At 35.0% G+C, this 16,918-nt stretch overlaps 1 protein-coding gene across 13 annotated transcripts in view; it reads right to left on the bottom strand.

Annotated features, from left to right (window-relative positions):
* Positions 1–16,918, bottom strand: part of LOC308189070 (lipoxygenase homology domain-containing protein 1-like) — a 200,714-nt gene that overhangs the window by 35,849 nt on the left and 147,947 nt on the right. For all 13 annotated transcript variants that reach the window (XR_013945994.1, XR_013945995.1, XR_013945996.1 and 10 more), the window contains 5 exons: positions 9,196–9,347; positions 7,163–7,241; positions 4,683–4,814; positions 3,924–4,105; positions 3,271–3,357 (listed from right to left, as the gene is read on the bottom strand). Coding sequence is in view for 9 of the 13 variants with exons in the window: in XM_080578742.1 (XP_080434868.1) it covers positions 3,271–3,357; positions 3,924–4,105; positions 4,683–4,814; positions 7,163–7,241; positions 9,196–9,347 (632 nt within the window). In the remaining 4 variants the exon portion in view is untranslated. The remainder of the gene's footprint in view (positions 1–3,270; positions 3,358–3,923; positions 4,106–4,682; positions 4,815–7,162; positions 7,242–9,195; positions 9,348–16,918) is intronic.

The following is a 16,918-nucleotide window of genomic DNA, read 5'->3' as shown; positions in this document are numbered from 1 at the left end:
CTGCTTTCCTAGCTCCTGATGCAGTTAATTCAGAGATCAGGCTCACAAGAGGGCAACCTAGGTCGTGAGTTTTATTCTAGGGCCATTCATAAAATACAGAATAATAAAGTATCAAGCATATGCAAGAATATTTCTGGTGCTACAATATTCAGGACTGAACGTGATACATTGCTAATAACTGCAAGTCTGCAGAAATGACTTCTTAAGACTTTAGAATCTCTTTGTATAGAATTATTATATACAGGACAAGAGGAAAAGTAAAAGGAAAGAGAGGAAAAAGGGGAAAGGGAAAGGGGAAAGGGAAAGGGAGAGGGAAAGGGAAAGGGGCAAGGGCAAGGGCAAGGGCAAGGGCAAGGGCAAGGGCAAGGGCAAGGGCAAGGGCAAGGGCAAGGGAAAGGGAAAGGGAAAGGGAAAGGGAAAGGGAAAGGGAAAGGGAAAGGGAAAGGGAAAGGGAAAGGGAAAGGGAAAGGAAGAGGAAAAAATGTCACTTGTAATTGAAACCTTTAGGCAGGGATTCCCAAAATTACTATGGTGACTTACTACCTCTGCTGGCACCTGCAGCAGCAACAGAAGCTTGTGTCTCATCATACAGGATACACAATACCATTGTTTGGAAACCCTGACTTTTGAGTATGCATTTCCTTACATAGACTTCAAGTGTAGGCTGTGAAATGTATACATTATTATATCATTGAATTATATAAATTATTAGGAATTTGAGAGTTTAATTTTTTAAAAAATTGGCAGACTTGTTCCCAAAAATATAATTACTGAACATTTTCCATTTCTGCTTATGCCATGTGCTCAGTGCTTCATAAGATCAAGCAAAAAGCTTCCAGATGAATGTAAACAATTTTCCATGATGATTTCCAGAACCAAACTGTTAGTAATTTGAATAAACAGTAGGATTTTTGACAGTATTAAATTCCACTGAAATTGCAGTGTGTTGTGTATCCATTTTTGCACCTGCAATAACTGAATATCTTTACTAAATGTCTATCTCCTTTTCACACACAGATATCCTCCCTAACTTCTATCAGTATAAATATCCCTAATTAAATATCAATGAGTATCACAAACTCCTTCAGTAGTAAAATTAGACAAAGGGTTAACTATATAATATAATTATAACTACATAAACATAACAGAAACTGTCCCCCTCAGAAAAAAAAAAAAAAGTGTAAATTTATGCAGTAAAATGTACCTGACAAATTCTTGTTAGTCATAAGATTGGATCTAAGGGTGAACTTTATCTCAAATCATATATTTACATTTTACTTTATGAAAGTAAAAGTAATTTTTGTTTCATTTTGGAAAGGGAGAGAGACTGCTTTTAAGCAAGAAAATTTTTTCTCTAGTATATAAGTCTTCAAAAGTTACAGAAAATATATAAATTCTAGCTAAGCTTGGATCATTTTCTAAAAAGTATACAGTAAAACATAGATCAGCAGGAAAATTTATGGTAGCCTGATGGTACTGTAAAAATCAGAATAGACAAGAAAGTAGCAAAAGGAATGTAGAGATTTTATCTCTATTTTATCTTTTGCAGTTGCATCTGTAGTCTGTGGTTTTGTGAGATTTCTGAAATTTTGTCTATTACTTCTTTCATTTAATGAGAAAATAAGGAAGACAATTCTTCGCTCTTTTCAACTGGGACTTGGCTTGACCACTGATTCTTAGTGAACTTACACATACTGACTGAGTCCAATAGACTTTCGATTTCTATAAAGCATATCTATTTTTTTTACTGCACTGTAAGTTCTATTAAAACCAAACCAACACTCTATATTTTAGATTAAGATTCCATATATAAATAATTTATAAACATACTGATAAATGAGTAATAGATGTTAAAAGCGTATTACTGGCACAAGCAGTATATCTTACTGTGGCTAATGTTGTGAGTTGTAAGTGCACCAGTAGAAGAGACTACACAGGTCTATAGCAAGCCATTGACTTGAAGATAGTAAAAATGTATAGCTACTAATAAACCATTTATTAAATAACTATTGAAGTATTTAAAAGTATGAACAAAAATCACTTAGCCGTTTGCAGAGGGTTGTCTTTGAAAAGAAAGCAGATAGGAAACTATGACTTTTATGAATTTTCTGCCATTTTTTGAGCCACCTGTTCTGGGGAATGAAATCTTACGTTACTTAATTATGTAATGGATGTTGTGAGGGTAGTGTCAGTCTTTGGAATGTTTTATCAAATGGCCTGGAAAGGTATTTCTAAAATGAGAAATTAGTTTTGCTTACCTATTCCTTCCATTCTTATAGCCTGATCTGAGACTACAAAATTAGCTGACAAACACATGTTGGGAGAGAATACGAAAAAGATAAACTCCTCCTCTCCAGTGGAGCTCATAAACTTAGACTTAATGACCCCTTGAATATCACAAGCCCATTCAGCTTCTACCCTGGAATGCAGCTGTCTCTAGAGTTTCCCATCAGAACAGTTTCTAGACTGTTTATTGATCTAGGGAATCACCCCTTGTCTGTTTAAATCTACAGTAGGGTAAAGGAACTGTGTGGCCCAGTTCAGAAAACCATTATTTTACTATCTTGAGAATTATTCAGTGCTATGTACACAATACTTTTTGGACACTTGCCTCCAGGAATAGTTCATTAACACAACTTCTCCTTGCATTAACCTCCAAGCTTAATTTTTTTTCCCCAAAGCCCAGGTGTTATCAGGACCAACACCCTTCTATTCAATCTTCCTACACACCTGGGGAAAGGTATACATTTAAAGTCTTCTTGAATCATAATATTGACAACATTAAATCTTTTCACTATCCGTTTTCTTGAGAGAACTTAAGTACATATTAAATCTCAGTCAGATGTTCAAGGTCCACTAATGAATGTGTTGTACTGAATAAATAAAAAAAGCACCAGTTTAATAGTTTTCCACAATTAGGCTGCTCTGTGTCAGGAGGTTGTTAGTATTTCCATGCAGGGATTAGCATCTTCTAACATCAGCAGAAAATGCTGCCCTCCACGTCATGGTGAACTATGCAGTATGGATCTGCACATCAGTGAATCGGTATAGCTATCTGTGTGTCAGTAGGCAGAAGTAAGGTAGGTCTACCCTCAGAGAGATTTGGAAGCTGCTGACAATCATCTGTAGACATAAGGTAACTGAGCCACAAGATGTGTGGCCCTGCTGATGTTGTGCAAAGCCGAAGCTACCAATCTGTCTTCAACAACAGCTAATTATACTAGTAGTAAGCAGAGTATTTTATGTTTATATGTACTGCATTTGGAATACCTTGTGAAGTTTAATTCCTCTTCCCAAACATGGACTGGATAACACAAAGGAAACTTTTGTTATATCTCCAATATCTCCAACAGTCAACTGTTAGAAAAATAAAGGGGGAAAATTGAAGTGATGTTTATTGCCTATTTGCAGAAGATGACTAATGACTGAATTTTCATGTTTAAGAAGAAAAATGTTTATGAGAAGGGGTGGCCCAGTTTCAAACACCTGTCCAGAAGCTACCATTAATTTAATGCATAAATCACAGAACTGGTATTTGACCAGGCCCAAGCTCATGGTAAAGATACATAGCTTCTGAGTAGTGAAAACAGATTAGATAAAGTTAGAGAAATAAAAAGTAAAGGACGTACTAAATAAGTTCTTTAGTTATTGACTTACTGTTAAAGACTACTAGCCTTAATTCAAAGTTAGTAAGGTTTTTCATGCCAATGTTGCAATTGACTCAAGAAGAAAGCTTTGGTAAGTCTTATGTATCAGCCCCCATGTATGAACTTCTTCAAGTGCTGTTTATTTAAGATATGGGGGTGTAAACATTAACTCTGTCAAACAAAAATTCATTCCACACAACTTCACATATAGAGCTACAAGTGTTACTTTACTGACAAACTTTGGTAAGATTTGTGTGAAATAAAAAAGAAACTAACCAAAAATGGATTATCATTCAGATTCTGAACTTTCTGTGCAGGAGATTTCCCTCTTCTTCCAAATACAACAACTTGAATATCAGGCACGTCTTCTGGTACCTGCGTACAGTGTACCCACATTTGCCATCGTCCTCTACTTTTAGTATCAATTTGTTTTGTAAGAAGAGATGTCACAGACATTTCTGCATTGAGAACAAACATATATTCAGAGTCCATGTCTAGGTTATAAGGTAGTATGAGCCATAACATAAAATTGTTTTGCCTTGTAGGGCTGGATCCAGCACAAGCAAGTCAGGCGGCAAAGTCACAAAAGCCCTATTACTTATTGTAGCCCTGTGAAGGTGTGGAAAACCAGGCTAGCAGCCTCACAAATCCACACGTGACATTTGTGCAGGTGCCAGGCCTATCTTCTTTGCTTTGTTCCAAGGACAGGATACATGCTGCCAGCACTTGCTGCTACTCACGAAGGGTGATGCCAACCATTGAAAGGGTAGACTACTCATTACCTCCTCTGGCAGCAGCAAGAACAAGCTGTGCAGTGTTGCCATTCCCACCTTTTCCATCCCAGGCATGATTTCTTCCTCCTCCTCCTTTTTTTTCAGAAGACATGATTTGCCTTGGGCCTGGCCCCAGCCACTCACACATCGGTATACCATTGTTCAGGTTGGCTACACTGTGAGGTAGCATTGTGCTGACTTTATTCTGCTTTACCATGCAATAGTGATTCACACAAATTGAGGACATTTCTGCTGGCATTACCTTTGAGCGGAATTACCACTTCTACAAAATCTTTCTTAGAGCATTTATTGATCCAGTCATTGTGAGCAAAGACGTGAGAAGAAAAAGGGTAGCTGACTTCTTTTATAACAATTTTTTCCAAGAACCACTCATCTGATTGAAAATAAACAGAACATTATTAATTTATACCTTTTAAGCAACAAAATGTTCTGCGTATGCAGTCATAATTTTCTATCTTTAGAAAATCAATAAAATGTTTTCTTTTGTCTGACTTCTTAAGGAAACAAGACTTCTGAAAATATATTGACTGTGTGTGTATGTATCTGTCTGTTCTCCTACTCTCTGGTATATTTGATATAGTGAAGAATTCTTAAAGTTTTTTTCAGACCTTGTGAAAATAAACAAATGGACAGATTAGATCTATTAGTGCCCCAAAGGATGGGAAGGCACAGAGGTCCCACATATGAAATGATGTTATAAATGTCCTAAAGGAAAACAGTATATCAGGATTTCTACTATACAAATCTATAGAATGGATTGGGTTGGAAGGGACCTTAATGATCACCTAGCTCCAACCTCCCTGCCATGGCAGGGATGCCACTAGATCAGGTTGCCCAAGGCCTCATCCAGCCTGGCCTTGAACACTTCCAGGGATGGGGCATCCACAACTTCTCTGGGCAACCTGTTCCAGTCCTCACCACCCTCTGAGTGAAGAATTTTCTCCTAATCTATAATCTAAATCTCTCCTCTTTTAGTTTAAAACCATTTCCCCTTGTCCTGTCATTGTCTGAATGAGCAAAAAGTTGCTCTCCATCTTTTTTATAAGTCCTCTTTAAGTATTGAAAAGCTGCAATGAGGTCACCCTGGAGCCTTTTCTTCTTCAGGCTGAACTTTTTAGATTTAAACCCATTCACTTCCTCCTATCACTACACTCCATGAACAGAGTCCCTCTTCTGCTTTCTTGTAGGCCCCCTTTAGGTACTGGAAAGCTACTGCAAGGTCTCCCCAGGGCGTTCTCTTCTCCAGGCTGAACATCCCCAGCTCTCAGCTTTTCTCTCATAGGAGAGGTAGGTGTTCCAGCACTTTGTAGCCCTCCTCTGGACCTGCTCTAACAGGTCCACATCTTTCTTGTGCTGCAGGCCCCAGACCTGGACGCAGCACTCCAGATGGGGCCTCACAAGGGCAGAGCAGAGGGGGACAATCACTTCCCTTGCTCTGCTGGTCACTCCTCTGGTGATGCAGCCCACGATGCAGCTGGCCTTCTGGTCTGTAAATTTTCCACTAAACACAACTTCCTTTCTGGTAAGGATCTATACTACCTAATAAGCTTCAAACTTAGCTGAAGGATTTCTCTTGCTGGAGGCCATTTTGTTGATTCTCTGGAAACAATATGTTTGAAGGCTCAGACCTCCGAGTCTTGGTAAAATTGGTTATACTCCAAGTCTTGAAGTCAATGAAAGTTTGATCATTCATTTCAATGTTACCATGCAGGAAATAAATGGGAAATAGTCCCCAGATCAATTTGTGTACGCGTGTCTTTGAGTTTAACTTACAGAGTTATCTTATATATTTTTTTCTTGTTTTGTTTTTTGTTTGTTTTTGTTTTGATAAAGATAAAAATAAAAGACTCAGTTTATCATGCACTGGAAAAGATTTATCTGCATTATCGACATTAACCGCATGAGTGGTATATTTGCAGAGCCTCTGTTCTTTTGCTTCTAAAGACTGTTGTGCCAAAACTGTAGCCAAAGTATTGAAGAAAATATCAATTCATGATGCTCCTTGCTGTTGCTATTTAAGAGGTAAGCAATTTCCTTTAACAAGAGTTGCTGTTGAGCTGGAAGGAGGACAAGAAAAAAATGCTGCAGGAAATGCAGCCTTTTTATCTGCCACTCAACCTCACTTATTCAAAATCCCATAAGAAAGAATATGTTTCTAATGGGATTAGAAGAAAAAACTATGAGGCCAGAACAGCCTTCCTTCCATGTTCCACTTCCTAATCTGATGGAGTGATTTTCTTTTCTTTTATTTTATTTTCTTAGAAGAAGTAGCGAAGTACTGGGAAAAAAAAAAAAAAACTCAAAAATGAAAATGTCCATCACCCAAAAATGGAAAGGAAGAAAAAATGTCAAAATTGCAAAAGGATGAAGTCATATTGCTTTGTGAAATATAAAGGCTTAGTTGACAGTAATCAAAAATACATAGTAACTTCTATGGAGAAAAGTTTCACATATAATTTTACCATTTTACATTGTCACTGTATTTGCTAGGAATGTTTTGCCTACTTTAGTGAAACCAAGTTAGATACTTGACATGTATAGTCCAACAGAAATAATGAACAGCAAGAAATTGAGAGTAATTTCATTTTTTCTGGAATTAAAAAAAAAAAACACTTGTGATTTTTAATCTTAAATTTAAGATATTTCTGAAGTTCCAGGATTCCCTAAATTTGATCATCTATATTAATTTTACTATAAGTTAACTGAAAAAAAAATGCTGACCTTTTTTTGGACTCTTAAATCCAACAAGAACTTTGTTCAACTTGCCAAGGTATACTGCTTTGATTTTGAAAACATCCACCTGCAATGTGAAAATAATTTAAAAATAATATAGTTAAACTTAGTATGTATCTGCTTTTGAATATTTATCATTTCAGCCTTGTGCATTGCTCTGTGTTTAATGGAAGTAAATTTATCTCATTCATGCTATTCCACTGTCTTTGAGTTCAGAATTAAACAGTACATGTGATAACTGATATTTTCTGTACCAGTGAATATTGTAAATTATCAATTTCAAAATGTTGCTGTACTTACCAAGAAGTAATTTTTAAAACATTAAATACACATTCCAGCAGTAAAGTGCTCATGTCTAGCACTTTCATAGACTAAAACAACCAAATCAGCTCAATTTCTACTTGTGTTGAAAGTTACTTTGATCCAGAAGCTAACTCAATGAAAGTTACAGGTGTTTAATAATTCTGAAAATGTGAAGCAATTGCACTTTCACTAAAAATCACAGATAATTTAGCAGGAATTAGGTAAATGGGGAATGAATAGTATTGCAGGAAGATTTCAACCACTGTGTTATTGGAATAAAGATTTTTCATTGAAGCCATTTCTATGATAGATTTTTATCATACACTAGAACTGCATGATGAACATACTTCATGGTATCTTCCCTTCTTTCCTACTGCAAATCTTAGTATAATCACCTTCTTGACCTTACATATTTGTTTTCTTCTTTGCTCAGTCATCTTTCTTGTCTATTAATGGGAAAGCTAACATAAGTCAGCTCACACTGGCACTAGGGAAACAGATAGCTTAAAGCATGCATTTCTTGGCTTTTTTGAACTGGGCCTTAGAAACAAGGTTTGTAAATATGATATTCATGAATAGATTTGTCTAATCTCTTGGGAAAACAAGTGCAAAATCTCCACAAGTAAGCCTCTTTCATCTCTTATGACTTCATGAGCTATCCTGGTGTAGACAGAGAAATAATCTTTATTGGGTTGAAAATGCAATTTCAAGACAAAAAAATGGGGATCTGCTTTGGGTTGAGAAGGCAAAAAATAAAAACCTTTTGTTGATTCCAGAGTTGCTGCCAAGTACAATGACTTACAAAAATTCATGATATTGTGAGGACCATGTTGATCACAAGAGTCAAGTAGGGAAAAAAAAAAAAAAAAAAAGCAAATGCTAAGAACAGAGAATTAGCCATCTGGGAGCAAGTTGGAATAAAGAAAGCTGTTAAAAGATGAATTTCCAAATAGCTGTTAATGAGATCTTTTCTACAGAAGAAGGTGACTAAGGTCACCCAGGATATAGAAAAGCCCTTTAAAGTTCCAAATTCTTCCAAACCTGAACACAGACCAAACAGTAGGGTCTAATAAAGTGTCAGCTAGATATTCTCTTTTGATCTGAAATAGGTATTTCTGTTTGACCTGAAATTTGTTTTAGTTACTTTATTCTTAAGTCAGTAACTACTCTAGGAATTGCTCTTCTAGGAAAAGCCTTTTAAGACTCAAAAATGCAAGAATATGTTTACAATGTTTAAAAGCAAGAAGTGTGTGGAAAAATTGGAAACATGAAAAAATAAAATGCTGCTTGGAACAAGGACATTACTGTTCAGGAAAGCTAATAAGAGAAGGTCATGGTCTAATGTAAGTAGAAAGGCAATACTATCAGCTCTGTCAGCCATATTAAAACAAAGTACAGATACCTCTCTCGCCTTAAAAGTCTGCAATATTAAACTAGAACTTTTAGAGTATATTTAAAATATATTAAAGTATATTTAGAGTATATTTAATTTATTTAAAAATTACTTTATCAATTTAATTGCTTTACCATTCTGTAATGCTTAAAATGTCACCTATGAAGACAACCACCTCTTAGTTAAAAGAGAAAATCGTGTATAAATGGAATGCAAAAGTTAGTAAAGTATTTTTGATACTCTGTACATGAAAACTTGTATGTAAACATAAGTTTTAACAAAAAGACACTCACAGATTCAGTTACATTTTTGCTTATTGTTTTACCTGCCCTCTAGCAAAAGTGATCAGGCTGTTTCTTGAGTTAAGCCATCGTTTCCCTGAGTCACTCCTCTCTCCTTGAATACAAAGATAAGCCTCACCAGTGGCATCTGCTTTCTTCAAGTCTCCCGTGTGCAAATGGATTGAATATTCCACAACTTCAGGAAAAGAAAAAAAATATATATATATATATATATATGTACAAAAACAAAAAGTCAGCATGAGAAAATCCTGCTTGTCTTCCTGCCCAACACCTGTGTTATCTACCAATCCCTGGTAGAAATCATTGCAAATTTATCAGAATCTCATACCATATTTTCTTCTTGAAAACAGAGCTTAGCACTTATAAAGTGATTTAGAAGAAAGCCGAGATCTGATTGTCTTAAGCGTTAAACTCATGTAATTGTCTTCACTGGACTAATGCATCAGGACTATCAAGCTTTCTCACTAGTCAGACCATAACACTATTAGAATAAACTTGAAGTTAAAACAAGTTAATGTGAAACAGAAATAATGAATTAAAAATAACTTCAACATCTGCTTTAACACAGATAGAAAATCCTCTTCACATTTTGTATCAGTCTCTAATGAACCTCCCATGTACATATAATAATGCTCATATACAAATCAGCTGTAAAATTTGAATGTGAAATGTGAAATTTGAGTTTAAGGGAAAGCATTCCTGGTTTTCTCAGCTGTGGTGATAGTAACAATTAGAAGAGACATGTATGGCCATGCTGTGGAGCTTCTTCCTTGCCTCTTTCTGACACAATACACAGGGAGGTGATTCAGAAGAGATCAGATAACATCATTTCCAAAGAAACTTCATGGAAAAATCTTATATTCATTTTTCAAATGACTTTAGCCACCAAATTTATAATGGAGTCAAGGAATAAGGAAACACTTAAACAGAAGCAGGTCACAATCTCAATATTCATGATTATTTGCATCATCTTAACAAGAAGGAGCTCAGGGAAAAAATGAGAAGTTTTATATTTGTTTCTTTGTATTTTTAATGTTGAAAGCCTGCTCTTATTCAGACTACAATAATAAATCTGTGCTAATTTGTATACTGCCAGTGCTGTGACTTTAGGTATCTAACTTTGGTGGTTATGTTAGGAATATGAGCTCCTTACGTAGTCAGCAGAGAAAGGCAGGTGCTGTAGAAAACACCTAAGATGGGTTCCCCTATATTCTAGAGATGGACATTAAAAGTTAGGAGTCTAAACTTAGACAGTCTGGATGTTCTGCTTCCAACTTCAAGCATTGTTACTCTGACCTAAGGAAAAAAGCTATCTTTGCAGCCACACTGGCTTGTAAAACATGTTTTTCCAATGCACTTCAGAAGGAGAAGAACATTTTTATCCACTGTAAAAGTCACATTTGGGATGTGGGTAATAAGCAATACACACATACCATGAATGTATTGAAGAATGCATTTATTATCTCATGAACGGTTTTTGTCATAAGGTCTAGGATTGATATGTTGAAGGACTGAGCAGCCTTAAAATCCAGCATTTTATGTGTACTGAACTATTTTTGACCACTCCAAACTATACAGCCACAACTCCCACAGTCTTCATCACTGGCACAGTAAAGCAAATCTCAGCAATGTCTAGACTGTGTGACAGTTGCATTCTGCAGAAACTCTTCCAACCTCACTCTGCTGCTTGCCCGTACCTTGGTCCTGGTTTGCTTTTCCAGGAAATGTGTGTGTACGAAGAGAAATAGTGCTTTACACAAACACAGAACCAAGGAGCAACTGAGAAAGCACTTTCAGTCGCACAATTGACAATACAAGCCAGAAAGCATTGAAACACACATTATTCAAAACTGAAATACATATTTCAGTCTAAAATACATCACAAGATACACAAATAACTCAGTATAGATCCTGGAAACTTCTGATATTTTCAGTATAGTTTACCTCTTGAATCAAATTTATTCCAAGACAGAAATGGCTCCATTTAGCCAAACTACATCCTCTAAAAAGATATAATTATGAGAAATTTCTGGTAGGTTTGAGAATGATTGTTAAGAACCCAGAGCTAAGGCTGTCATTTATTTTCATGCGTAGGTGATAGGAAAACAGGGAGGAAAAAAAAGTGTTCTGAGGATATTTATTTTTAAGCTTTTCTTACAGTTCTTTTCACAAGTTGGTGCTATTCATATTGAGTGTTATAATCAAAAGGCCTGAATTCAAATATTGTGACATCTTATATAGCTATTTCTTTATGTGTCTAAAATAAAAAGGTCACATCACTGGAATGAGAGTGGTTTTGCATACTGGGTGGTTTTGCATACTGATTGAAAAATGAATATCTAAAAGGATTCATTAAATAATGAAGGGGCTGTATTAGTCTGCTAATGTTCATTGTGATATACTGAAATGTCTTTGTTTCTCTTCATGTTTTGCTATGTGGGGATGGTAACTGAAAAAATCTGTTTTCTGAAAAGTAACTTTATTTCATTGTGTCATTATTAACTTAAGGGATTTTATCCTGGATTTTTTTTTTTCACATTTAAACCATGACCTGGGAGAGTGCTTGTAATTGATGACATCGCTTATGTTTGATGATAAGAAATAGAAAAAAATTTTTCCTAGGCTGGAACTATAATATAGCTCATCCCTTTCTTCAAGGCAGGTAAATATGCACTGTCAGATGAAAGACAATATAGTTGCAATAAAGTGAACTTAGCTACGCAGACTTGCCCTTGCTGGAGATCTAGATATTTGAAAGCATATGAGCTGTCCAAGAGACTCTTTGGAATTTAGCCAATGGCATTTTTGCTTTTAGAGGAGCTAGGATATGATGGTAAGCCTCTATATTATTCATCTAGACTGTTGTAGGTATACTATATGTATAACTTGCTCATGTGAGCAGACCCATTGAAGTCAAAAGGCTGCTTGTGTGAATTAGATTAGAAAGAGTTTGGACCACAGATCTGACCACTCATGTAGTGTGGATTAGAAATCACAATGTCTACAAACACTTTTATTGCTTTGGTCCATGATCGTTAATATACTTAATCATGGTCTCTACTTTAATCACACAACTAATTACTTCATAATATCTGTATTCAAGGGAGATACGTACCAAAATTAGAAACATACCTAATATTTTTGCTGAGTTAGAAGTTCCATATGGAACTGTTAATGCCTGATTCAAAGCTCACTGTAGTCACAGCAAATATTTCGCCTTTAATTTTCAAAGATTTTGGATAAGAGAAAGGACTGTTGCTATATAAGCAAAACAAAACAAAACAGAACAAAATATACAAAGGAACTCCTATGAAGGAAGGCATAATATAAATGAGACTCTAGGGAAAAGGGTAAAAGTTTTCAGGGTGATTTGGGACTATTCTCACTATCAAATAGACAACGTCCCTCTACCGACAAAAATCCACTAAAATAAGATGTTCTGTTCAACCTTGCCATTCTTTGTCTCTGTCCAATTCTCTTTATAAAAGAGGACTGTTTGAGATGTAAGTCAATATCATTGAAAATTGGAAATGATCACCTAGTGCTCATTAAAAAGAGAAAAAGAAAACATGAATTAGACAGGATCATCGATCTATGATTGATGATTTATGATAAGGTGTTATCTTGAATTTGCCATTTTTTTTTAAATTTACTATGAATCAAAACTTATTCAAATACCATTTAGAGCAAAATTCAGTAACATTTGCCTATATAAATCTCAATACCTTTTCAGGGTAAACAGTTTAAATGGCACAACCATATCCTATCTGAATGTCAGAGGTACAGTTAAACTTTTTACACTATTATGATTTTAGATTTGCATTGAAATCAAGTGGTACAGGTATTTTTTACAATGGGGGAAAAATACTAAGAAAGGCTCAAGAATGTGGAGCAAATCATCTTGTACCCATTCAATACTTGATATTATGAATCTAATCAAAAGTACAGGGTTCATCTCTACTTAAGTGTGTGGTAAGAGAGGCCTGAGTTAGCAGGAATCCGAATTAGTCAAATTAAGCAGAACACTATGACTCACTTCACCACCTCAACACCCAAGCCAGACTCATTCTTGCTAGGTTGGTGCTATGTTTGAGCTAACAAGCCATGCCTAATAAGTCTAATAAGTCAAAAGAATACATTAGCTGAAGTATCTCTGAACTACTTTCATTTTGGAAGGTAACATGGAATTTATCATTGCCTCTAATGAAAAGGGAATTACTTGATAAACGTGAGCTGCTGGACTGAACGGTATCTAGTGCAGTGAAGTATCAATAAGCAAGCTAATACTTCTCCATGCCTCAATACATCATGGTACACTACTACATAACAATGACCTATTATGATTAACAAAGCAGTGAAAAAGTTATATTTTATCTATATACTGTAAAAATGTAAAGCTGGGTGATTTTTTTATTAAAGATGAATATGTTTGTTAATACAGATGTTTATTGCTACAGATGTTAAGCACTTTAACTCATGATCTTATGTTAACAGACTTGGTGGATGGAGGGGGGATGTTGGAATTTGTGTTCATGTTGTGGAAAAAATACTTAGTTTGCATCACAGAACCCTAATATGAGCCAGAAGAGTCCAATTCATAACTGGTGTTAAAAATACATTAGTAAATATAAGGTAACACTCATCTTCAATGGTTACTTTGACAACTACATATTGCAAGTTCTTCTAACTTCAGATAACTTCTATGTTGGGATATATATTGCTATATAACTTCTGATACATGATTTCAACTACATTTAACAACAATGGCATTCTAAAAATCATCAAGAAATTATCTAGAAAGCATCAAGAAATACAGAAGCTAAGAGCTAGAAGTTCTAAAATTTTAATCGTAACTGAAAACAACATTTTCAAAAGCACCTCACAATTTAAGTGTGCAATGACTTTGTGTCAGTATGAGTGTTAATATGCACATTAATGTCCGTTACAGAATTATCACAGATTTTATATTGAAATAATAATATTAATAATAATCAGTGTATTTTATTTTTAAGTCCACCAAGATGCATGATAAATAATTTAGACAATGATTCAGATAAACTAAAAAATATGTTTATAAAATATTAGGATGGATAGGTGAAAGAAAAGAAAATGGAAAATATATTTGCTTCTGTGATACTAGCCAATATCCAGAAGGCAAATACATCCCTGAGATAATGCCACAGAATCTAATGCAAGCATGCAAGACAATTGTTTGACCTTGGATATTTAATATAATTGTACCTAGGAAGTTACCTATAGGCTGAGCTTGGGCACTCATTTTTAAGAAATAAATATTACAGATGATAGAAAAAGCAATTTCAGAGAATCAGTTTTAAATATTTGTGCATGTGTGGTTTTTTGTTTTGTTTGTTTTTAATTATTAAAAATATATTCAATGACAATTGATAACTGTAATTTGCTGGGAATTAAATCATCCTCATGTCTCACCAGATGAGATGATGTGGTGGCTTTACCTTGCTGGGCAGCTGAACTCCAAAACCACTCTCTCACTGCCCCTCCTCAAAGAAAAAAGGAGGAGAAAATACAATGGAAAAGGCTCAAGGGTTGAGATAAGGGCAGGGAGATCACTCACCAATTATCATCACTGGCAAAACAGACTCAGCATAGGGGGATTAATATAATTTATTGCCTATCACTAGCAGACTGGAACAGTGAGAAACTAAAAGCAAACTAAAAACACCTTAAAGAAGTAGCTGTGATTTTCCTGAAGATCACAAATGAACACAGATATCTATTTTTGCCTTGCTAAATTTCATGGAATTACTTAGTTTAGAAGAGAAGTACTTATAATAACATGGCCTTCATTACAAACAGGCAGCTGACATAACTGATAAAGGATATTCTTTACTTGGATGTTTTTTTGCATTTACTTTGCTCCCTAAAGAGTTCTCTACTTGTTGTTTGATTTGTCTGGGAATAGCAACGATCTTTATCATTCAGAATTGTTCTTTTGTCTTTATTTGAATTTATATTACCAAGACGTTTATTGAAGACATCTCCATAAATGTGTCTCTTTAGAAGAAACAATGAGTGCAAACATATACAACTGATTTGTCTCCAGTAGATAAGCTAGAATACAAGGAAGAAGCTGATATTTAGAAATTTTAGACTGAATAAGTGTTGGGGCCACAGAGAAAAAAAAAAAAACTGATTGGTATTAATAGTTTCAGTTGTGGATCATTCATAAGGTGTATCTTTAAGTATCTCGAATGTCATTACTTCAACTGTGGACATACGTGTGAGTTCAAAAGGACTGCTCACATACTCAAAGTCAGTTAAATCTAGAAGAGAATTCCTCCTAAGGCATTTCCCTTATTCTGGACTCCACTAAATGGTCTGTGTGAAACTTCCTAGTTAGTAAATACTACCCAACTATGTGACAATTTGTGTCAGAAACTTTGTACACATCTTCTTCTTAGAAGTTTTCCAAGGAAAACATCTCAGCCTTTCAGTTCACCTCAACTGAGTTGCTCTGCTAATAACATTACTGCTCTCTGACATTATCTCCATTTGGTTCTTAGCATAACGAAGACTTTGAGAGATGAATTCTAGAATTTTTATTTTGGCTTGAACTTTTTGGAGTTAGTAATATCTAGTTAAACATTTAGCAATTCCAAATTCTGAAAATAGTTACCAATACTTATAATTTTCCCCTTTTTTTTCATAAATAAATTGGGGTAATTTTAACAAGCACCAGAGTTATTGTATTTAGCATTTTACATCCTGAATATATTACATGCAACATCCAATGCTATTTTGAACCTGATGGACAAAAACCATAAGATTTATTTTTCAGTACATGAGTACAAGGCTACTAATTGTTTAAAGTTATGCAAACCCACATAAAATCAGAGATTTATAAGGTCTTCATTATTTTATTTGTTCAAGTTTCAACTTTAAATGGGATAAAATATTTAGGAAAATATCCCTAGGGAACAGTGTGCCAAACTTCACATGGAATATTTTGTTCCTTTTTCTGGGCAGCTTCCATCTTTTCCTATTTTCTATTCTGTTTAAGCAGAACAGTCTTTGTACTATAGCCTCTGGCAATAAACCCCTTAACTGTCACTAAAAGCTTCAATACATGATCTTTACTATCCGCATCAATCCTCTTTATTCTAATGAGCTGCATAAATGGGAATCCTGTTCTTAAATAGCGAGTGATCAAGCCATCAGTATGCAATTGGTTGTTCTCCATATTCCTGGGGGACTGGGGGTAATCACTTTATCATATCTCTGTCATCATCATATACACAATTCACATGTATTAATAACATCAGAGAAAACTGCAACTCAATATATTTTCACTGGAATAATACTAGCTGTACTATAAATTTCTCATCAACATCAATAATATGCTAGTGCAATTGAAATTCTTGGCTACCCTTTTGCTGGCTGATTGTAACAAGTTGTTGTTTGTTTTTTCTTTAATTCTATCTGTTTTGTATGGTGTCTGCAATTCTTTCATTCTTAAAACATTGACTACTTTTCTAGGTCACACATTTCTTTGTGGATAGGAAGATTCAGGTAATATCACACACAAGTTAGTATTTTGTACACATCTTCAGCTGACACAGCATTAATTTGAAGAGATAATAAATAATCAAGAGCTAAAACTGGAACTGTCTCACATGAAAGAAACCATATTCTATGTCTGGTGTCAGCAGTTATAACATCTGTCATAATCCTGATACAAGTGATTCCTCTTTGCTCAGCTTTCTTTTG

This window comes from Anser brachyrhynchus (assembly GCF_964034855.1).
Source record: "Anser brachyrhynchus genome assembly, chromosome: 2".
NCBI lineage: Eukaryota > Metazoa > Chordata > Aves > Anseriformes > Anatidae > Anser > Anser brachyrhynchus.
The sequence above is the reverse complement of the archived record's forward strand: the minus strand, read 5'-3'. Positions and strand labels throughout refer to the sequence as shown.